The 22,093-nt window shown below is 34.8% G+C and overlaps 3 protein-coding genes and 1 pseudogene across 5 annotated transcripts; 1 reads left to right on the forward strand and 3 right to left on the reverse strand.

Annotated features, from left to right (window-relative positions):
- Positions 1-629: 629 nt before the first annotated feature.
- Positions 630-2,821, forward strand: LOC122304983. The gene is made up of 4 exons (XM_043117245.1): positions 630-985; positions 1,085-1,580; positions 1,684-1,869; positions 2,270-2,821. The coding sequence occupies exons 2-4, from the start codon at positions 1,116-1,118 to the stop codon at positions 2,546-2,548; spliced, it is 930 nt and encodes a 309-aa protein (XP_042973179.1). The 5' UTR covers positions 630-985; positions 1,085-1,115; the 3' UTR covers positions 2,549-2,821.
- Positions 2,822-3,295: 474 nt separating this feature from the next.
- On the reverse strand, positions 3,296-6,602 carry LOC122304984 (chloroplast processing peptidase-like). Of its 2 annotated transcripts, XM_043117248.1 has the most exons (5): positions 5,854-6,601; positions 4,492-4,629; positions 4,095-4,181; positions 3,772-3,839; positions 3,580-3,647 (listed from the first exon to the last, which is right to left on the reverse strand). In XM_043117248.1, coding segments are annotated over exons 1-5 (855 nt in total). In that variant the 5' UTR covers positions 6,415-6,601; the 3' UTR covers positions 3,580-3,646. The 2 variants fall into 2 exon arrangements, with proteins under 2 accessions (XP_042973181.1, XP_042973182.1); XM_043117247.1 differs by lacking the exon at positions 3,772-3,839 and having other exon boundaries at positions 3,296-3,647; positions 5,854-6,602.
- An 828-nt stretch (positions 6,603-7,430) lies between these two features.
- LOC122304986 (pentatricopeptide repeat-containing protein At5g21222-like) lies at positions 7,431-12,622 on the reverse strand. 2 transcript variants are annotated; one of them, XM_043117251.1, is made up of 5 exons: positions 12,460-12,622; positions 10,948-11,046; positions 10,408-10,674; positions 9,188-10,097; positions 7,431-8,632 (listed from the first exon to the last, which is right to left on the reverse strand). In XM_043117251.1, the coding sequence occupies exons 4-5, from the start codon at positions 10,058-10,060 to the stop codon at positions 7,739-7,741; spliced, it is 1,767 nt and encodes a 588-aa protein (XP_042973185.1). In that variant the 5' UTR covers positions 10,061-10,097; positions 10,408-10,674; positions 10,948-11,046; positions 12,460-12,622; the 3' UTR covers positions 7,431-7,738. The 2 variants fall into 2 exon arrangements, with proteins under 2 accessions (XP_042973185.1, XP_042973184.1); XM_043117250.1 differs by lacking the exon at positions 10,948-11,046.
- A 3,425-nt stretch (positions 12,623-16,047) lies between these two features.
- LOC122304992 lies at positions 16,048-18,820 on the reverse strand (annotated as a pseudogene).
- Between the last annotated feature and the right edge of the window lie 3,273 nt (positions 18,821-22,093).

Here is a 22,093-nt window from a genome sequence, read left to right on the forward strand (position 1 = left end):
ATGTTATCCAACTTTTCTTTCTGATTAGTGTTTCTTGGTAAAATCAGGAATATGTGGCTTGGAATACGTGGTTTTTGCCAAAGCTATATTATAAAACTTTTTTTTTGCCGATAACGATTGTTACTACGGCAGTATTGTTTTGCTCTATGTAGTCATTCGTCGGCCAAGTAATTCATCTGCAAGTGTTGCTTTGAAACACTCGGAAGACATTTCTAATAAGACGCGAGTGATTTGGGATTTGGGAGTTCGGAATATCCGTCACCCTTTGCTGTAGATAAGATTTTCAGCTCATATGGTTCTTGGTTCAAATGCCAGGGAATCTCCTCTCTTCAGTCACGTTTTTATTCATCACTTGAGTTGGCACTTCTATGCCCCATTGCAGTGTCCCAAGGGAGGAGACGGTGAGATAGCATGGCATTGCAGCATACCAACTGTAGTATCATTGTGGCAGTTTTAATCGTTACTCGAAATCAAATGAAGCTTGTGCTGAGTTTTGTAACATTGTAATAATCTTTATCTGCTGTTATTCAAATTCTTTTAATAGCATCGATAATTGTTGTCAGAATGTGGTTGGTCACTGAGCGTTTTAAGTACAAAATGGAAAAAATAGAAGGAAAAAAAAAGGGGGGGGGGGGGGGGGAAGAAGAAGAAAAAGACCTTCACTGTGAATTGATCAAGTAATACGCTTGCAAGGAATTAGTAAGAAGTCCACTATGTTTTACTTGTGACAGTAATCTAAGCGAATATGTCGCCCACGGAGACAGCCTAATTGACCGTTACGCGCGCCACTTGAGGAAACGACGCCGTCGTTGTCTATTCTGCGTCTGTTCCTGCCGACACTTGTTAGTTGTTACCCGAGCCCACAGGCTTGTTTCCCGACACGACCGTTTTTTATCAAAATTTCTTTTCCCCTTCCTTCCCTAAATAAAATTCCTTTTGCCTTTCGCCCAACAGAATAGCGTAGCACCACTGAACTATATTATAGGTAACTCTCGCCGCCATTATCATCTCTCTTATGCTCTTTCGAGAAGCCAACTGACTCCTACCTGCTTTGCGATTGATGCTTTTCAATTTCATTTTGAAGAATTCTACCCCCCAACCTAGAGAATTTCACAATGATGCACGCCAAGTCCGATTCCGACGTGACCAGTCTAGATCCATCGTCGCCGAGGTCCCCAAAACGTGCTGTATACTACGTGCAGAGCCCCTCCGGGGATTCCCACGATGGCGACAAATCTTTGTCCATGCAACCCACTCCGGTCTCCAATAGCCCCATGGAGAGCCCCTCCCACCCCTCCTACGGCCGCCACTCCCGCGCCTCCTCCGCCAGCCGATTCTCTGGAAATTTCCGCTTCGGTGATGGGCGTAAGGCCGGTCGGAAGCGAAACGACAAGGCGTGGCCCGAGTGCGACGTGATCCAGGAGGAAGGGAACTACGACGAGTTCTATGGGATTCGTAGAGGGTTTTCCAGACGTTGCCAGGCTATGATTGCCGTGTTTGGGTTCTTCGCGATTTTCAGCGTGTTTTGTCTGATCCTTTGGGGTGCCAGTCGCCCTTACAAAGCTAGCGTCAGTGTCAAGGTAAGTCCAAAATGAGGAAAATAATTACGAGTTTTCTTTTGTTTGGAGTCTATTTTGATGTTAATTCTAATCCTCTCTGATGTGGAATGCTTTTTTGTTCCAGAGCTTGACTGTGCATAATTTCTATTTTGGGGAAGGATCGGACTCAACGGGAGTCCCGACCAAGATGCTGACAGTAAATTGTTCAGTGAAGATGAGTGTTTACAACCCAGCTACATTTTTTGGCATTCATGTCAGCTCCGCGCCTGTCAAACTTATGTATTCAGAAATTGCAGTAGCTACTGGGCAGGTAAGATTACATTGGTTTGATAAGTAGAATTAAGCTAAAACACGAACGGTATGGCATTGCAATTGCAAATAGCACGTCATTGTAAACACTCTTTGAGTAAAACAGGATATATTGCTTGTGAAAGATCAAGAAAACTTTAACACGTTGAAGTACAGACGTGAATGCGATTTGCGCAAGAGTGAGAGGGTAGTCTCACAATAGCAGTAACAAGAGAGACCAATTTCATATGATTTGGTCCAAACTCATGGACTTCAAAAAGACTCTTTTTGTACCCAGTTTGGGTAGAAACTTGAGTGAGTGGAGAATAAAACTAATTTTGTAAAACTAATTTTATATATGCATGCATTGTTTTAAGCTATTCAATTCAGCTTATGTCGTTTCTGGGTACGTATTTTTGCAGTTGAGAAAATATTATCAACCAAGAAAGAGCCACCGGACACTGGCTGTGAACCTCCAAGGAAACAAGGTTCCTCTATATGGGGCTGGGGGGAGCTTGGCTTTGTCTGAAAACAATGGAGAAGTTCCAATGCTGCTAGACTTTGAAGTGAAATCACGAGGGAATGTGGTGGGAAGATTGGTGAGGTCAAAGCATCGCAGGCATGTAAGTTGTTCCTTACTTATCGATTCTCATAACAACAAACCCACCAAACTGAAAGAAAATTCGTGTACATATGATTGAGTTGTTTTGAGGTTTTGTTGGAAGCTGTACAAACTACAAACAGCTCTGAAGGTGTAGTTTTATTTCATTGATTTTGTTGCTCCTAACCCAGAGAAGAAAACGCCTAAGTTTCTATGTAATGTAGTAATAGCCAAAATGATAATTTGGCCCTTCCCCCTGCCATTAAGGCAGGATATATGTGATAATATTGGTTTGAAAAATAGCCAAGCGACAAAAAAAGACCCTATTTTGAAAAGGTCGCAGTTGTTTATGAAGATCAGCTTATTATGCTAATGTTGTGTGATCAAGAACGAGCGAAGTTCTTTGTTGTTTTTGTTTCTATATGGGACACTATGGTGGCCGGAAAACTTAAATTGATAGGTCCTTCAGCAATATTTATGTATTTTTATTTTTTTAAGGATAATGGTACCTACATGTTTTTTAAGTATGTAAATTTGTGCACGGTATCTTATCAGCACGCAAAGAAGACTTTCTTTGCCTCCAAAATTCAACCTATATGTAATAATTGAGTCCTTATGCATATAAGTTTTGACTATCTTACCATATTATTATTAAGTAAAACATAATAATTACTTCAGTTATATTATTTTGAATTGAGAATTAAATAGTCGGCTTTGTTTTTTTTTTAATAACTTGTGACTTTATTTTTGTAACAGATCAATTCTATAAAGTAAACCCAAAAACTGAGGTAGTTTAATGTGTTATGGTAGTTGTTTTCATCACTTTTGGTGTTGATCTGCAAAAGGATTTAGCAATTAATTTTAAATGAGACTAGGTATACATATCGATTCAATTCACATTTATATACTCTAAGATCGAGAATGAGGGCATCTGGAAAAAAATAAATAAAGCCCATCTCATAAAAACATTATGCTTCCTTATAAACAACAGACATGAGGAAATCTGCACAAAGAAAGGTGATTTCCAAGGAGGGGAACACATGGTAACCATCCTCAGGCGGCTATTTCACTTCGTCACCGGACTGCTCTCCTGCCTGTCTACAGCACAGCCAGCCCCAAGAGCTGTGCCACCAATCCTGTTTGGGGGCCAATACCGAAGTACTGATCTTCCTATGATATTCTTGGCTGGCAGGGGACCCCTATCAAAATTCCATTCACAAAACAAGCAAGAAACAAGAAAAGATGATAAGGGAAAGAAAACCATGGTATCGAAGACAACATGATTTTTGCAACTGAGAGGTTGTTGGGATTAGATAATGTTACTAAGCGTGTGAATCGTAGCTATTATTACGGTTGTCACCCATCACAAAGACGTAGTTTTCTGGTACACTCTGGAAGGCAAATGCTAAATATTATCAGTTTTGAAATCAAGAGTGCTTGCCAAGATTTCACAACCCATGGTTCAAAACTTCAAAGATAAGAAACCACCAATTTCTGGCTCGGATGGTAATTTTCTTGTGGCTTTTACTCTAAGATTGGTTTGGATTTTCCGATACTAGAGATATAATGGCAAATGCTTCCCACTTTCTATCGATGAAAAGAGGAGAGTGGGCGAAGCAAAAACATGAAGGCATTACTTTACTTACAATTGGTGTCATGTCATAAGAAGGTGGTTCAAGAATAAAGTCCTCATTTCTCTCAACTCCATTAACTATAAGCTTCCCTTCACGAACCTGCAAGCAGACAATTACCAAAAGTTGGATTCTAGCAATCAAGATATGAAAAGAAAGCTGTGGTTGGTAACAAGTACTCATTTACCATACCATGATTTCATTACCAACTATTATTTCTAAGCTACAATTCCATGTACACGCACACAAGAACAACGAGATAATGTATAAAGTAAGGCTTAACCGTGTGAGTCTCTTAATGAAGAAGAGTTTCAACACAAAGACAAAAGATATATAGTAGTTGTAAAAATTATGAAATAAAGTAGCAAACTACAGAATGTTAATCAGGAAAGTACTTATCTATCGATCTCACCTCCACTATGTCACCTTCCTGGGCAACAATTCGTTTAATAAAAACGTCATAATCAGTATATCCCACTTTTTGAAGAACTGGTGGACTTTTGAATATCACTATATCATTTGCACATGGCTTTCTGAAATAGTATGAGACCTGAGAATGCAGAGACATATATACTTGTTATGCGCATATACTTCAAAATTAAATGTCTCATCAAACAGTCACAACACACTGGTATTGGACTTATGAGCATTCAGACTATAAGAGTTCCGATGAGGAGTCACTCACTTTTGACAGTTCTAAAATTCCAATTGTAAACAGCATATTGATTAAAGTGTTTGGAAATGAAGATTGAAGCTTAAAAGTCAGCAGTCTCACCCCTATGCATAACCGAATAGAATTTTTGGCTGATAGCTTATGGGGTTAAAAACTAAGTTTTGTCATATAACGAGATTCATGAATAGAGAATACCAAAGCTTGTCTGGCAATTGGCATTCTTTTCTTACATGGATTTGTAAGAGAAACACCTACTTACATGTCATTCTTTACTTTCAGTTGCAATCACCTAGTAAAAGATCCCACAAAACGATTCTACACTCAAGTCAATTCTTTGCTACTCCACTGAAAGTATTCTCTGTCTCCCCAAACTCAACCCTCAAACCTCACCACCCCCCCCCCCCCCCCCCCCCCCCCCCAAAAACAAATTGTCACCTTCAATTTACCATCACTTTAACTGATATCATTCTTCAAGAAACTCAATGACCCACTATAAATATAAAACAAAAGAACATTACCTTTGCTGTCAAATAGATTTTTTTTTCCTATTGCATCATGGATCAAGGTTCTCTCATGTTATTGTCCAAACTTAAGGGCCTCAAGTGGAAGAGAGACACATGAAATGAGTCCCACAACATTTATTACTTATTACGATTGTCCAAAATATTTATACGGGTAACAATAAACGTTATAAGGCCCACTTCAAGTGTTTCTCTCCAAGGTTCAAGTTTGAACAATAACTTGAGGGTATATTTTTCAGCCCACCACAGGTTGTTTATTACTTTTCAGTTTTAGCACATTTTCCCTTCTTCTCTTTATCAATGGAGCTTATACATACATGGCATTACAACTCCAAAAATAATGCATAATTGTCATCACCAAGCTGTATAATTCAAAACTACATAACAGTCAAACATAAACATCCCCTTAGATTCTTAAATAGCGACATTGCAATCCAGGTCCGAACTTAGTAAGTTACTCACACCTCTCAATAGCATGTTACCATCCAAACCTCATCAACATAAAAACAGTAAAAATAAAAAAACACAGAATACCAAAAAATGAAAAACGAAGCTTCCCCAAAATAACAACCGCACCTACCTTTTCTGCGACAATTCGATCTCCGACATCATATGTAGGATACATAGACAACGAAGGAATGTACCTCGGCTCCGCTACGAAGGATCGGAAAGCCAGCGATATAGCCAGCACCGCAAACAGCGTCTGCGCATCGTCGGAAGTGAGATTCAACCAATCTGGCAAAGGCCCAGAACCTCCACTCTTCTTCTTCTTCTCCAGCTGCCTATCATCCCCATCTTCACTACCGCCACGACCCCCCTCTCCCCCTCCACCTTCTCCACTAGCAGACTCCAAAACAGCATTGGTATCTTCTACAGAGTCCTTAGAAGCACAGCAGTAGAGAGTTTGGAAGTGGGTCACGTGGTTTTTGAGCTTAAATACTAGGAAATTTGGGGTTGTGGAAAGACAGGTGCATTGGGCTTGTGTGGTGGGATAAGGAGCGGATAAAATCGGGTGGACGTTGAAGATCGGGAAAATTGGACTTATCGTGGGTTTGGGGAATGGGTTCGAGGGGTAATTAGAGTCTGAGTTTTGAACCGAAGCTAATGGAGGGAGGACGTGAAGACAGTGAAGAGATAGCATCTCTCTTCCTGTCGAGCAACACAGTTTACAAAGTCTTGAAAGTTGAAAGATTTGAAAGTCAACAGATTTCGTATTGACGGAGTCCAGAGTTTTTGCTGTCAAATCCTAGTGGCCTATATTGGATACCGGTACGATGGCCGCTTACATTTTACGGCTAACCTTATCCAGTTATCATCGAGTTTCTACGTGCTTGAATGAGTTACGCCGAGTATTATATGAATTGTATGAGTTAATAATTGATTATATTCTTTTATTTACAAAATATCTGAATTGATCTTTGGCATCTTGCTATTTGTCGAATAGCTTTATTCATTTCCAGCTCGGTTGAGAACCTATACTTTAAAAAGATAAAATAAAATAAATTATATAAACATAGACATTCCTATTAATTCGGAAGAACTCAACAACCATTAAAGTTGTATACTTTCCTATAATTTTGTGTTTTATTTTTCACTTTAGCTAATTCTGTATTAATTTATTTGGCCTATTCTACTGTCGGAATCACTTCCTACACCCCCAACTTCAAATGTATTGAGATCTTAATGAAAGAAACTGTAGGTTATGTAGACAAGACATTCAAAACGTTTTGATCAATCCGTTGTCGTCTCTCACAACTGAGGCCATCACAAGGATAATGGTCTTTTTGTTAACTCACGTGAAAGTAGCAAAATTCTAGAACTATTTGAGAAGCTGTGATTGTTTAACTTTATGTCTATTCTTATTTGGATTCACGAACTACATTAAATGGAAATTTTAGGTGAAATCGAGTTTCCAAAACAAGATTTTAGATGCACTATTAAATGGAAAAGGAAAAACGGAACAATGTTTTCAAAACATCCAGAAAGTAAATACTGAAATTCCTTAAAAGTAATTTTGTAAAAGGCCTCATTAAGATGGTTGCTGTCATCTCAATTTTGGGTTCAATTAATAACGGACAAAGAGATTGGAACGATGCGTCGTTTAGATATTCAGATTGTAAAATTTATCAGAGGAAAATCTGGGCTAGACTCGAGGAATATCTTGTTCAATGTGTAGCAGAAAGGATGCATTTACGTTGTTCACATAAACTTCTGTTTTTTCAAGGATTGATTTTTCATCACTTGAATGACAAAAAAATAAATAAAAAAAAATGATAAACACAGTTGTAATCACCTTATTTACCCACTTATATAATACATTTAATAGTAACCATATACATGCTTGGAATAAATGAACTGTCTTTGTATGCATATACCTTCCTTGTACAAGAATGGTTGGTGGCATGTGTTGCTTCTGCCAAGAGATAGAAGAAGATAGGATCAATGCAGCCACGTATCTTTGCTCATCAGTATATAAACACTACTCCAAATGTATTTACACAAGGCCTGCATGTGCTGATCCGACTCTGGAACTGCTTCCTACATATAATCGTTGGTTGCACTCCAAATGCAAATCTACGAGCGAGATCCATGGAAATGGTCGCATGTTGCTTGCTCTCTGATGAAATCTCAGATCCTTTAATCACCAGTCTGCTTCTCAAGTTACCAACAGATGACCCATTCTGATTAGTTGCAACTACTTCAGGTATCTGCAGAAGATTAGAATAAGCAGCACTAACATTTTGTTTCTTATAAACTAATCCAGGTAAACACTCCGGGACCTCACTCTTATAATTTTGTACATCTTCACATTCTTTTTCTGAGTAATTTAAAATTCTCATGGCTTCGTTAACTAAGCCAATGGCACGCCAAGCCTCAGCAACAAGCTGGATAGTGGTCTTTTCAGGAACAACACCCTTCTCTTCCATGATTTGGAGAATGTCTTCTGCTTTCTGGGGTTGCTTTGCTTCTCCATACCCCCATATTAGAGTCTCAAATGTTTTCAAAGTCGGGGTGATTCCCGTTTGACACATTTTTTCATAAATCCTTGTAGCATGCTCCATTTTGCCTGCATTGCACCACCCGCTGATGATGGTAGTGAATATAACAACATTTGGATGCACACCAAAATTGCCCATTGAAGTCAGGAGGGCTTCTGCCTTACCAGGGTCTCCAGTGCGCACAAAACCTTTCGCAAGAATACTAAATGAATGAATGTCAGGTTCTATGCAAGCCTTTACCATGTCATTGAAGATCTCCTGGCATTTGTCCATGAGCCCGGCTGAACTCCATGCATCCATCATGGTGCTAAATGTTACCACATCTGGTTTGACCCCAAATTCTTCCATCATTGTCAGTGCCTGTCCAATTTATTACAAAGTGAATTCTTACATAGAAAGAGCGAGGAAACTAATTACATTCATAATGCTGGGATACATATAACATGAAACATGAATTCTCTATTTATTGTGATAAAATTTATCTCTCTTTCCAGGGCTTGTCATCATCTAACTTCCTCAGAGTGCAGCCTAACTATAAAGCAAAATCAGCCCCAGGTCCCACCACAGGAGACCATATGTTTTAGCTATGGGGATGCCTTGTAGATCTCTACAAGCTCAGAGTGGTAAACGAAGTTGTAAACAACTATATGGCTTTTAATGATGCATATAAAAGATTTGTCCTTTTGGGTGGAAGATCAGCAAGGTGATTGAATCTTTGTTATGGCCAATCTTGCTCTAACATTCATATCATAAACTCATAAGGTTTGTTTACCACTCAATCATATTAAAGTTGATTACAACCTACAAATAACTTCCCTGATTCTAGGATGTGCCTGATTCTAGAATGAAATCTACAGAGTATAAATCTACCAAAAAGATGGAGAATATAACAATTGAATGGATGCGGGAACTCACCTCATCGACTCCATCACTGTCTGAAATGTCTAGAAATCCTTTGATAAGTGAGTTGAAAACATAAAGATTTGGATTTACACCAAGATCCTTCATTCTGTACACAAACCTCAAGGCCTCGGTCATATTACCTTCTTTACAATACCCATCAATGATTATGCCACAAGTACGCTCATTAGGCCGCACTTTGTTTCTCTGCATCTCCAGTATCATCCCTTCAGCCCTACTTGTCTCCCTATTCTGCGCATAAGCCCTTGCTAATGTGTTGTAGGTGACAACATCAGGTTGCACACCAGATCCCACCATTCCGTATACCACATTCCATGCTTCTGTAATATTCTTCTTGTTACACCAGGCTCTAACAAGAATATTGTATGTCCTGTCATTGGGTTTAATGTTTTCTTCCTCTAACATTAGCTCAAGCAGTCTCGTAGATTCTTCAGGTTTACCAGCAATTCCATACCCCTTAATTAGGGCATTGAAAGTGCTGGTTGTGGGCTTACATCCACTCTGTTTCATTCTGTGATAGATTTTCATGGCTTCCTCAACATTTCTGGATTCAGAGAAAGCATTGATCATGGCATTAAAGAATATTGAATCAGGCTTCAAACCAGTCTTTTCCACTTTAGATATGAGAGAAGGAATGGACTTGAAACGCTTTTGAAGGGTCAAGGCAGCTACAAGAGTCGTATACGTTATAAGAGTTGGCCTATGTCCCTCTTCTGCCATGCTCTTGAAAACGCTATGGGCTTCTTGAGGCTTCCTCCTTTCTATCAGAATACTCATCAATTTTGTTCTTGAACGAACTGTTTGGCAACTGTGTTTATCCAAACAGACAGGGCAAGTCAATTGAAATTGTGAATCTGACGTTGACATTGAATGTATTTTGGTCCTGCTTATGGAGGTATGGTTCCTGAGAGGTTTAATGATGGTAAGAATGTGGAAGTCACTGTGGATACATGGAAATAATATGAAAGTAGTAACTTTAAATTAATTCTAAAGTTCCTGTATGTGACTATCTTTCTTGGAGACAACCACTCAAAAGCAAAAAAGGGCCAAGTAAGCAGCTGAGATAATTCTAAAGAGAATTGATCTTGATTTTCTTACTTTAGAACCAACTGGGTAGGAGCAATAAGATGTCTAATGTAATACGCATAAAGTGCAACAAGGCAGCTGGACTAATTAAGTTGACTGGATATATGAACAAGTCATGTGGTTAGTACCTTTACTGGTTATGCTTTAATTTGTTTCTTCCCTGTGGTTGTTCCTTCTTGGCGCTTACCCATGATGAAAATATGGGTCTCTCCCAGCCAAAATGTCTCAATACCTCTCTACCTGCTTCTCAATAATTTGTTCTACTGCTTTCTTGCCCTGGTTGGATCTGTATTCTTGCTATCATACCATATACACGAGGGCAGAAATTGTTTTCCTGTCCCAGCTTTGTTGTCTCTACGCATATGCTTAATAAAGCATCTTCTCCTAGGTGGAACCTAGAAAGATCAAAACATAACAAACGTTTGAATAAGAGAATGAGTCATATGACCTGTAGCATTCCAGAATGCATTCATTGAATGGATAATCATATGAATACAACTGTTTTACAACCCATTTTACATGATAATACCACTTCATTAAAATTATTCATGTATTTTTTTTTTTTTAGTTTTGAGTTTCCCACCTGATTTAAATTTCAAATTTCATCTAACCGCCTTCCGTATTACACAAATTTGTAGAAAGAGTTGTGAAAAATGTTATGTATGTACCATTTCTTCACCAAATAGAACTAGGAATACCAGGAACAAGTAACAACCCAATTCTTCCACAGGATCAGTACTAGACGGAGAAGAATCACTGAGAAGAAACTGCGATTTTATGCAATAATCAGTCATATACTGGATTCTATTGAATCAGCAGATCTAATCTTCTGCCAGAGATGAACAATATATGATGTGAAGTTTGATAATAAAATGAATCAACAGACTACAGGACTGCTCATGAAACCCTTATAAGAATTCATTGGAAACATTAGGGGAAGATTGTATGCTCAGGTACCAAAATTTCAGATAGAGATGCCATTTCAGATGGAACCCACCGAGCCCCGTCGCTATGCTCCTCTTCCGCAAAATTCATGGGAGGCCGAACCAGTATTATAATAATTGAAAGTTATATGTATGACACAAAATTAGAAAAACTGGATCCCAGCCAACCTATCTGGAGCCATACCATTCAGAGGTGGATGAGTCGGATCCAAAATTCATCTTTTGAGGCCGAACTAGTATTATATTAACATCTCTCATAAAGTACATTGTGCTCTATATATAATACAGAAGGTATTAGAAACATAATTTAAGATACAAATTATTCTCAATATACTTGTCAATTTAGGAATATATGGCGTGCATTTATAGACACAATAAATACAGATAAAGGTTTTACCTATTTAACCAAAAACATAATATGTTCAGCATTGACAAGGAAATTTTTTTAATAGAGTTAACAATTAGGATTAAAGAAAGATTACAAACTTTCAACATTTTTCAAAATATATTTATGGTTGTTGAATTTTACAAAATTTTTAGGGACATACTTTTAAGTTTTAATGACAATAATTTTAAAAAAATGATATGGGACTAGATTTTGAGTTTTACCTAAATATATTTTTCTAATTTTCTTTTAAAATATGATAATTACAGATTTTTATGTGTAGTTCAGGGGCTATTTTAGTTTTCACCCAGGTGGAATTTTTAAACAATGCTGGGGGGCTCTCAAATCTTTCATTAGTGAGACAAATCTTTCTGGAATCGTCAGGAACAGGAATACTCCAGCAAGAGGACATTGCAACAAAATCTCCAAGCAACAGGTACAGCAAACTAAATTTACAGAACCAGAAGACCCAATTATGCTCTTTTCTTTTTCTTTTTCTTTTTCTTTTTCTTTTTCTCTTCCCAGAACAATCATAAGATACTATGGAATCGTCAGGAAGAGGAATATAGGAACAGATGATGAGCAAAGCTGAAGAACTTGACCCTAATTGTTAATCATGATACATTCTTCAATATTCTTTACGAAATAATTTCCAAGCAACCAAATTTACAGAACTAGAAGACCCAATTGTACACTTTCTGGGCAAAGTATCCTTACTAATTATGAATTGCAACATTACTAGATATGTATAGCAACCCCAAACCAGAAACTTCTATTAAAAAAAAAAAAACCAAAGATTTTTATGAAAACAGACGCAAATGAACCGAAGAAGTAGAGTTCGGAGGTAGTACCTCCTTAGTCTGGCATCTGCGAGGTGTAGGGAGAGAGTAGCCAGAGAGAGATTTGCATGGCTGGCTGCAGCGCAGTGCATGTGGCCCATATATAAAAGTAGCAATACCAGAAGTTAGCATTCTGTAGCGTAGTGTTCCTTCTTGTGTTGGTGCTGCGACAGCCGGTTATCCACCACAGAATCTCATCCACAAGTGCTTATTCAGAATCAGAGATTTCGGATAATTTACTGTGGCTGTGGACATTTTAGAAGCCCAAAAAGAAAAAGAAAAAGAAATGATACTAGTCAGAAATTATATTATCGTAGAATCTGTTTAATAGCTCGTTTGGAGGATTGAGAATGTTTTAACTCATTATTATAATTTTTAAAATTTTTTAAATAAAATATAATAAATAATTTAATATTTTTAAATTTTAATTTAATTTTTTAAAATTTTAAAATAATAATAATAAAATTTTATTTCACTTTTAATTTTTATATGAAACTATCTTATCTCATCTCTCAATCTAAACTAGCCCATGTCATGTAATTTTTTTATTTTTTTTAAAAATAAATATGAAACTAACTTGAAAAAGTTAATTATTGATTAGTAGATTCAAAAACTCTATGTATTATTATTTTTATATATTTTTTATATATTTGATTGATGTGATTAGTTATATTATTTTTTTAATATAAAATAATTATTTTGATCAATTAAATTAATGAAATATGTAATAAATACGTAAAAGTAATTATATGTAGCAAAATTTTTATAGATTATATTTTTTTTAAATAATTATATAATGTTTATATAATCTATAATTATATATAATATTATTAAAAAAATTAAGTAGATAATTTGATGTGCAGATTTTGCCACGCCAGCTTTTTGTAGCAAGGTCAACGTCTTTCCACAGATCAGATTTTGTGCGGCATTTTGGGTTAGGGGCTGTGGCCTTTGCTACACCTCTCATTACTTCGAATGGCCGATTTCAGAATTTTCATGCATGTCGTTTCAAGAGACGGGGAATTTTCATGCTAAGAGCGCTGGCATTAGCTTTATCAAAAATTAATATATTTTTAAATTTTAATAAATTTATTTAAAATAAACTTACATTAGATTCATTAAAAAGGTATTCAAAAAATTTTAAGTTACAGTAATTATTATTCTTCTCTCAAATTTAAAGGTCTACTATTCCACATTCAAACTAATATTTTATTCTAATTTTAATAGGCAATAGTTTTATTTTATTTTATTCTAAATTAGCTAGAAATCAATTATTTAAGTACTAAATTAAACTATTAATGTCCATATAGTTAGTATAATTAAAAAATATGAAGAAAAAAATAAAAAATTTTATTATTAAAAAATTAATATTATATTATTATTTTGGTGAATCTAATGGCTAATCCAATGTGAAATTTTAGATATGAAAGTTTTGGATTTATGAAAAATATGTACTTTTTATCAAATTTTAAAGATGAATTTGATGAGTCCAATGCTAGTGCTCTAAAAGACCATGTTTGTAATTACGTTAGAAAATATAATTTATAATTTTAAGATTTATAACTTATAACTTAAGTAATAAATTTGATATGTTTAAAATATTTTTAAATATGTTATATTTATTTGAAAACAAATTAAAAAAATATTTTTTAAAGTAGAAATAACGATAATTTGAGTTTTTAAACATTGTGACCATATTCTTAAAAATTTGAAAGTTGTAATTATCTAAAAATTTTATGAATATTTTTATGCATCAATAATCTTAAAATTTAAACTACATTTCAGATTATCTAAAAAAGTATATTTGAAGAAAAACATCAAAATAATAATTTTTTTCAAATATATTTTTTAGTTTATTTGAGATTAAAAATTACTTTAATATATAACATATAAATTATTTAATTTTTTTATTAAAATTTTTTTAAAATTATTTAAATATTTTTAAGACTCCAAAGACAATCCCAATCAAGCCGTAAATCTCACTCCCCTTCATCCTAATCACGTTTGTTTGATGGAGAAATGATTATTAAATAATTTTTTTTATAATCTTGTAATCATTTGTACATTAGATAATTATTAAAAAATCTTAAAATATGGACACGTGATATGTATATAACTATTTTTACAAATTCTTTTAAAAAGTTTTCGTTTGATTACATAATTTAGATGAGATGTGATGAGCTATCTTGAATAATAATAAATAAAATATTATTATAATATAATTTTTTAATATTAATTTTGTATTAAAATTTTTAAAAATTGAATTATTTATTATATTTTAAATGAGAGTTTAAAAAAAATCATAATGATTAAATGATATTAGATGATATGAGATTGTTTGAATTTTAGTAACTAAACCAGGCACAATCATTTCTTTTTGTAAAATAATGTTATTCTTATAAATACTTTATATAATAATAGATTTATCATCCTATGATGTGTTATTAAAAGATAAAAAAATTATTTAATATTTCAATTGTCAATAAATTATTTAATTTTATATCAAAAAATATTGAGAGGATAATTATTAAAAAGATCATGAAATATTATATATTTATACTTTATAGCTTATTTTATGAGATCAATTCTAGTTTTCATCTAAAATCATGTCATCTACAGTTACATTTATGGATACGGCAAATTTTAAGAAGATTCATATACTAACAACTATATAATAACCATTTAAAAATGCCCATATTTTAAGTGACTATGAATGATAAAATTTAGGATGGAGAAAAGCATTTATCATTTTTTTTGTAAATTCTATTTATTTATTTATTTATTTTTTTTTTTTAAAGGGGGGGCACATTTTTACTTTTCTTTTTAGTAGGTTTCACATTTTATCAAGAGAAACGCACTGGCTGTTATGCTTTACGCATGCACAAGTCATTTTCCTTTCGGGTTTCTCTTTTTAAAAAGAGTAACCGGTAAAGAGAATGTATGTATTTCGTATTGAGTTAAATATCAGCTATTCGGTATAATTTAGACAATACCGGTCTATTTTCAGTGTATCTACTGAAATTATTGTATTTTTATAATTAATGTAAAAATATTGACTTTTTCGTAATTTGCACTCAAATTCTCATATTTAAAAACTATTTTCTTAACTTTTTTTTAATCCCCTTTTCTTGATGACTAAAATCAAATCTCCGCTCCCTTTTTCACGATGAAAATGAGTGATTATTTTTTTAAATAGTTGGATTGAGAACTTAAAAGTATCTTCGAGTTTTATAAATATGTGTTTTTAATTTTTTAAGACTTGTATTGATATTATTTTGAAATATAATTTATACATATATAAGTAATTTATCTATATATAGACTATTATGAAATTATACCCAAAACAATATTGATATCGAAATATTTTGTTCAGTGCCTTAACCGAAACAGTCACCAAAACGGTCTTCAAAACTTTGATCTTACTTGAAAACTCTTTAGGCCTTGTTTGGATAGTGGAATGATTTCATTTCATCCCAATATTTTTTTTGTACACTCATCTCAATATTAAAACATTATAAATACAAATACTTTTCAAATTATCTCATTATTATTTATAAATTATCTCATTACTATTTACAAATAATCTCAATTTATCTCATTTCAATTCACTATCAAAATCACTATTATTTATCATTTTATCATTATTTATTTTTTACTTTTTACTATAATTTACTATTATTTAATATTTTTTTTTATTATTTACAAATCATTTAAAATCACATCACTATCTAAACGTATGCTTAGTCTTTCCTTCCTTGCTAGGTAGCTAGCTAAGCTTCCCAAGCATTTCCTTCAATGTGTCCATGTGATGTAGATGGGATAGCTTTGGTCCCACTTGTGTCAAAGCCCAGAAAGCCATCGTCCTCAATCCCAACCTCAACCCTGTTTACATTGTCCATGTCCTTCTCAGCATTATCTTGAACCTGATGTGCAAGTTGAAGGGCCCACACCACATCCTTCATTGCTGGTCGATCAATCTCACGATCACGTATGCAACAGTCTGCAATCTCCCCAAACTTATGAAGACATTCAGAAGCAATCTCACCCCTCAAACAAGGGTTAATGATCTCAGCAAGGGTCCCACTATGGTAATTCTTGGCCCATTGGGTCAAGTTTACTTGCTCCTTTGGTAGGTCTGGCATTAATGCTGGCCTAGCATACAATACCTCAAATAGAACCACCACACGTCAGATTTTTCTGTTAGCTTTTGTCTGTGGTAGTACTCTAGGTCCATGTACTCAAAACCACCCTTCACAAGGGTGTTGAAGTGGGATTGGGACATGCTTGTGGGATCCAATTTTGACAGACATAAATTTGAAACCTTAGCCAACAACCTTTCATCTAGCAGTATGTTTGTAGGATTCACGTTGTGGTGAATTATTGTGTCCTTCACACCTGTATGAAGGTAGTTCAACCCATGCGCCGTGCTGATGCAAATATGAATGCATTGCTTCCATGTAAGCACAGGGTTCTCGGTTTCATAAAGATGAGAATAGAGGGTCCCTCGTGCCACGTACTCGTACACAAGGATCATCTCATCTTGATCATTACAGTATCCTATTAAAGCTACGAGATTAGCATGGTGAAGCTTGGAGAGCATGTGGATCTTCGTCCAAAACCCACGGGTCCCTTGCTTTGATAGTGGGTTTAGCCGTTTGATCGCAACCACGGTGGAGCCACCATCAATGTACCCTTTGTAAACGTTTCCGAATCTTCCAGCTCCTATGACTAATTGATGATCAAAGTTCTGCGTGGCTACTTTGATATCCATGATCGAGAAGTAACGACATAGATTCAATGGCAATGTTGAAACATTCTTGCCTGTGGACCTCCACATCTTGGAAAATGGGACGTACAGGCATTTTGCCTAGCCGGTATTGAATTCATCCAGTCTCCTCCTCCTTCGCTTATAGTGAGCTAAGAAACACATATAGCTGAGTAATGCAAGCAAAGCACCGATGAGAAAGCCAATTGCCATCATAAACGGCGAGAGGCGATTTTTATGCCTCATCAATAGCCTCATCTTGTTCTCCGGTGCTGAGGATGTTGGACCCACCATCGATGCTAAGTTACCGTCTGATTGGTTCAACTTGAATATCTCCACACCGTTCAAGATAGCATCTTCATACTGTGGTCCTGAAAACTTGCCTCTAGATCTATATGGATGCAGTGCGAGCCATAAATCCTGCCTAGCTTGGGTTTTTTTGGGAACCAACACGACGTAGTCTTTGTGCACTGGAATTTCACTGCCGCCACTCTGTGCGATCACATCCTCTTGATTTTCTGCTGTTTGGTTATAGATGAATATAGAAAACACCCGTTGATTTACATGCGTAAATTCAATTTCAGTCTCACAGAAATGAAGCCTAACCAAATAAAAGAACCCAGCATCCACCGGAAAAATCCAAGTGAGATTGTATTGCAAGTTCACATTAGCATCCTCACCCATTGTACGGGAAGTACTGTACACAACCTCCGGTGCTGTGTATGGTGGAGTGTCTATGGTGTACTTAATTGAAACATTGAGTTGGTGAGGCATGGTGCCAAGCGCTGCTCCATAGATGTAATCCTCATCTTGGTCCCACACTCGGAACATTCCAGTATCATCAACATTGGAAACAAGTACGCCACCCACGTTTAACCTATACAACGTCTCAAGAGCGAATGGGTTCATTTGGAAATAGAAGGGCATGTTTGGGTTGTCTATAAGGGTCACTGTGGATATGTATTGATTACGACTTATATATAAGTTATTTGGCATGGAAACAACCTCGAGACCGTTGATGAAGGCATAAGAGCTTGGAGATGGGATGAAGGTTATGTCAAGGCTTTGATTGTTTTGCACGTCGATGATGAATTCCTTAACAAGATATGTCTTGGAAGGATTTGAAGCAGAGATGGAGAGATAGGCATTGAAGTTGCTTAATAGGGTGAAGTTATTGGCAATGACTGAGAAAAAGGATTTGGTTATGTCACGGTTGGAGTATGATGTAGGGTAAAAGTACAAACGGAGGAACTTTGGGCCGCACGAGACGGGGAAGGAATAGGTGAATTTGGACTGCTGATCAAATATACGAGCTGTCATGTAGGGGACTTGTGAAAGGGAAGGGTCTTGTTCAGAGGCTTCAGATGATGATGAAACGCTATGAATGTTGCGGGGGGAAAACTTCGAGATGGAATCGCCTTCCCAGCGTCGGCCATCAAGTGAGGTAGAGTTGGAGGAGGAACCACAGTTGAGGAGAAAATAATCAGTTGGAGTGTAAGGAGGTAGGGTTTCAGAGGTGGTGATGGGGAGGGACGAGAAAAGATTGAGGATGGTGGAGAGGTAGAGAACGAAGATTACCATGGGTGCTGGTAGAGTTGCATATTGTTGTTGCCTTGGAATTCATTTATAATATGCAGTAGAACCCGACCAGTATGAAAAGCTGCTTATGACTTTTTGACTGTATAAGTCAAGATAGGGTTATTTTCTTTATATTCAAGGAGAGGCTACTAAAGCCAAGCCAATCCTAAAAAACAAAGACAAAAATAAAGCATGTGACAGAGGGTGTTTGACACGGTTTGGTCTCTTTCTTCTACAGTAAATTTGACTTATGACCCGATTATCATGCCGCTAATTATGTGGAAAATTATATATGATAGTTTTGTCATCACATGTGATGTGAATCTTGACATCCCCCCCCCCCCCCCCCCCCCCCCCCCCCCCATCTCTTTCAAATTCATCAAATATTATCTCAAGATATATAATTAAAAAAAAATCAGAATTCCGATATCAACGGCCTATTTTTTTTTTAAAGGTACAGTAATATGGAGATTATATGCATTAAAATTGTATAATTGGTAGTTAAAATTGGTAGAATTTAACTCAATTGATATATTTCATGTATAGTGTATTATCGGATAAACAGTGGCAGACCCACGTTGGCCTTGAGGGGCCATGGCCCCCACAAACTGTTTGAAAACACAATATATCACTCTAAATTTTATATATAATTATATAAATATAGAAAATGGCACTCTAAAAAAATTTATAATCTCTCTATATTTTCTAAATTTTTTTAAAATTTTAATATACCTAAAAATGCATCTCTCTATTATTATTATTATTATTATTATTATTATTATTTATATAGTCCCAAAATTTCGTTTAATTTCTATAAATGATTTATTTTTAAGGATATGGCCTTTTCGAAATTAAACTTAAAATTAAGTTTAAGAGAAATAATAAGCTTATTAACATATATAGATCCCAAAATTTTTTCTTATACAATATTTGACTTCTTAATATGGAATTTAAAGTAAAAATATAAGAAAAATTATTTAAGATAGATGACGTATATGAAAAATAGTTGCGAGAATTTATTCTCTAGACTTCATTGAGTAAGAGAAAAATTTATGTAAATTTTCAATTATAACATTATATGTTTAATGTGATATGAAAATATTTAGATTTTATATAAAATCTGATAAAGTAGCTTACATAATAGAATAAAAGATGACATTTTAAAAGATCTATAGATAGTTTATATGAAAAAAATAAATTCTAAATATTTCATTACAAAAATAGCAATGGATGAATATTATTTCATGAAACATTATTTTCAGAATCTGAAACATATATTAAGTTGTGTTTTTATAATTTTATTTCTACATATACGTAGCAGATTACTGAGATATACTTTTATATATAGTTATATTTTTATGATTTTTCAATCTTTTTTTAATTTACGTATGAGAAATAATATTAGTAGTCCTAAGATGTGTAAGTTCCACACATTCCATTTAAAAAAAAAAAGTAGGAAAATTTATAACTCCCATGAAAATATGGTTTTTTAATGGTGGACTTTACTTTGTTTTTCAAAGAAAGTGCATAATATTTGCAACCCTACAATTATATCTATTATTACTCTATACATAAATGTGTTAAAGTAGAAAAGTTAGTCCCACTCAATATAATTGTTGGTTCTGCCACTACAGATGAAGGTCTTTTTCAAAAGTATATGATTCTTGAACGAGATAAATACATAAACTGAATTTTATAATATGTATTATTAATTTAACATTGTCCGGGTAAGAATCTTGATAAATACATTTTTGGCTTAATAAATTATGATCTATATAAATCTTTTTTTTTTTTTTTTGTAAATACATTTTTATTCATTTGATCGACAGGGAGGAGCATCTCAATGTATGGGGCTAAGGATCAAGCGATTTGACTTTGTCCCCCTGGATCCACCACAGGTTGGTTTGAGAGCTATGTGATGGGTGACTATCCAGCACGGTTTGGAGAGCACTTTTCGTCTGTGTTGGTGAATGGAAGCCCCGCTATCAAGCAAGAAAGAAGCGACTCTTCCCATGGGCGGAGGTGAACTGATTAACGAGAAAGAAGCCCTACGCCCTACAAACGAATACACAACAAAATCTAAGTGCACTCATGCCTCTCCCACATCGAGTTGACCAACTCCCCTTATGCAGTGATTCTATCAATCATGTATGTAGGTAGGGCCTCCATTCTGATTGGTATATCGTGAAAAAAGAAAGCCTTTTGGGCTTGCCTTGTTTATAGGCGTCTTTGTACTCACGAAACTAGCTCTCCAATTTATTAAAAAAAAAAAAAAAATTATTTTATAATAATATATCTCATCATTTTTTCTAAAAAATGTATCAAACTTACACTATCGTAAATTTAACAGAAATATTATATACAGTCGTGAAGTATTGTATAAATACTGTACAGTTACTTAAAAAAAAAGATGCATTATTAGAAAAATTTAATTTTTTCTATATAAGTTCTTTATTTATTTACTTGTTTTTAAGTGATTATACATGTTCACGACTATAATTATTTTTTTTTATAATTTAATAGTCAGATAAGTCTAAGTCATTTTTTTTTTTTATTTGAAAAAGCATTTTCTAATGGAATTTGGAATGCCCGAAAATTCCAATCTCTGTCACCTATCGAGGTGGATCCGCATTCACCGGGGGCACGAGACGATGAGATGGGAATACGAATTCTATAGATTCTTTTATTTTCTCTTTTTATAAATTTGACGGTTTTCAAGGAATTGAAGTGAATGGTTGTACCATCAATCACTATCGGCCAACATTTTAGATCAAAGCTGGGTGCTTATTCACCTTTTGATATTGAAAATGCATGTAGACTTATGGCGGAATATTATCATCTGTTCATTTTTCTACGTTGAAAAAAATTAATGCAATATTTCAAAGTTGAGATATTTCGATGTTGATGTGCCTAATCATCAAAATCCTAAAAATTATCTTCTGCTATGAAATTATTTTGTGGATTGATAGAGAGGTAAAAATCGAAGGCATATAATCTTATTGAAAGATTAATTCATTTATTTTTTGCTATGTAGTCTGACCGATCATTTTTTTTTTAACCATATACTCTGCTTGGTTACTGATAAAACGCAGGAGACAAATTACACTGCACCCATATTTAGCCAAAAGGATCCAAATGGTGTGGCAAATACCTAGGCACATACAAAACAATGCTAAATATTTCTACATCGAGAGAAGTTCAGGTTGTGAAAAAGTTTACATGGTGTGCTATTTTTTATTTCTTAATTTAACAGTGCAAGGGGTGGTCCGAAAACACAAAAGTAACATGAATGAAAAATACGAT

The sequence above is a fragment of the Carya illinoinensis genome, chromosome 3 (genome assembly GCF_018687715.1).
Source record: "Carya illinoinensis cultivar Pawnee chromosome 3, C.illinoinensisPawnee_v1, whole genome shotgun sequence".
Classification (NCBI taxonomy): Eukaryota; Viridiplantae; Streptophyta; class Magnoliopsida; order Fagales; family Juglandaceae; genus Carya; species Carya illinoinensis.

Coding starts and splice junctions, on each gene's coding strand:
- LOC122304983 (XM_043117245.1), top strand. CDS start 1,116: ATGATGCACGCCAAGTCCGATTCCGACGTGACCAGTCTAGATCCATCG. Junction 1,581..1,683: donor AAGCTAGCGTCAGTGTCAAG/GTAAGTCCAAAA, acceptor TTTTTGTTCCAG/AGCTTGACTGTGCATAATTT. Junction 1,870..2,269: donor TTGCAGTAGCTACTGGGCAG/GTAAGATTACAT, acceptor GTATTTTTGCAG/TTGAGAAAATATTATCAACC.
- LOC122304984 (XM_043117247.1), bottom strand. CDS start 6,414: ATGCTATCTCTTCACTGTCTTCACGTCCTCCCTCCATTAGCTTCGGTT. Junction 4,630..5,853: donor ATCGAATTGTCGCAGAAAAG/GTAGGTGCGGTT, acceptor CTGCATTCTCAG/GTCTCATACTATTTCAGAAA. Junction 3,648..4,094: donor CTTATGACATGACACCAATT/GTAAGTAAAGTA, acceptor GAATTTTGATAG/GGGTCCCCTGCCAGCCAAGA.
- LOC122304986 (XM_043117250.1), bottom strand. CDS start 10,060: ATGTCAACGTCAGATTCACAATTTCAATTGACTTGCCCTGTCTGTTTG. Junction 8,633..9,187: donor ACAGTGATGGAGTCGATGAG/GTGAGTTCCCGC, acceptor TAAATTGGACAG/GCACTGACAATGATGGAAGA.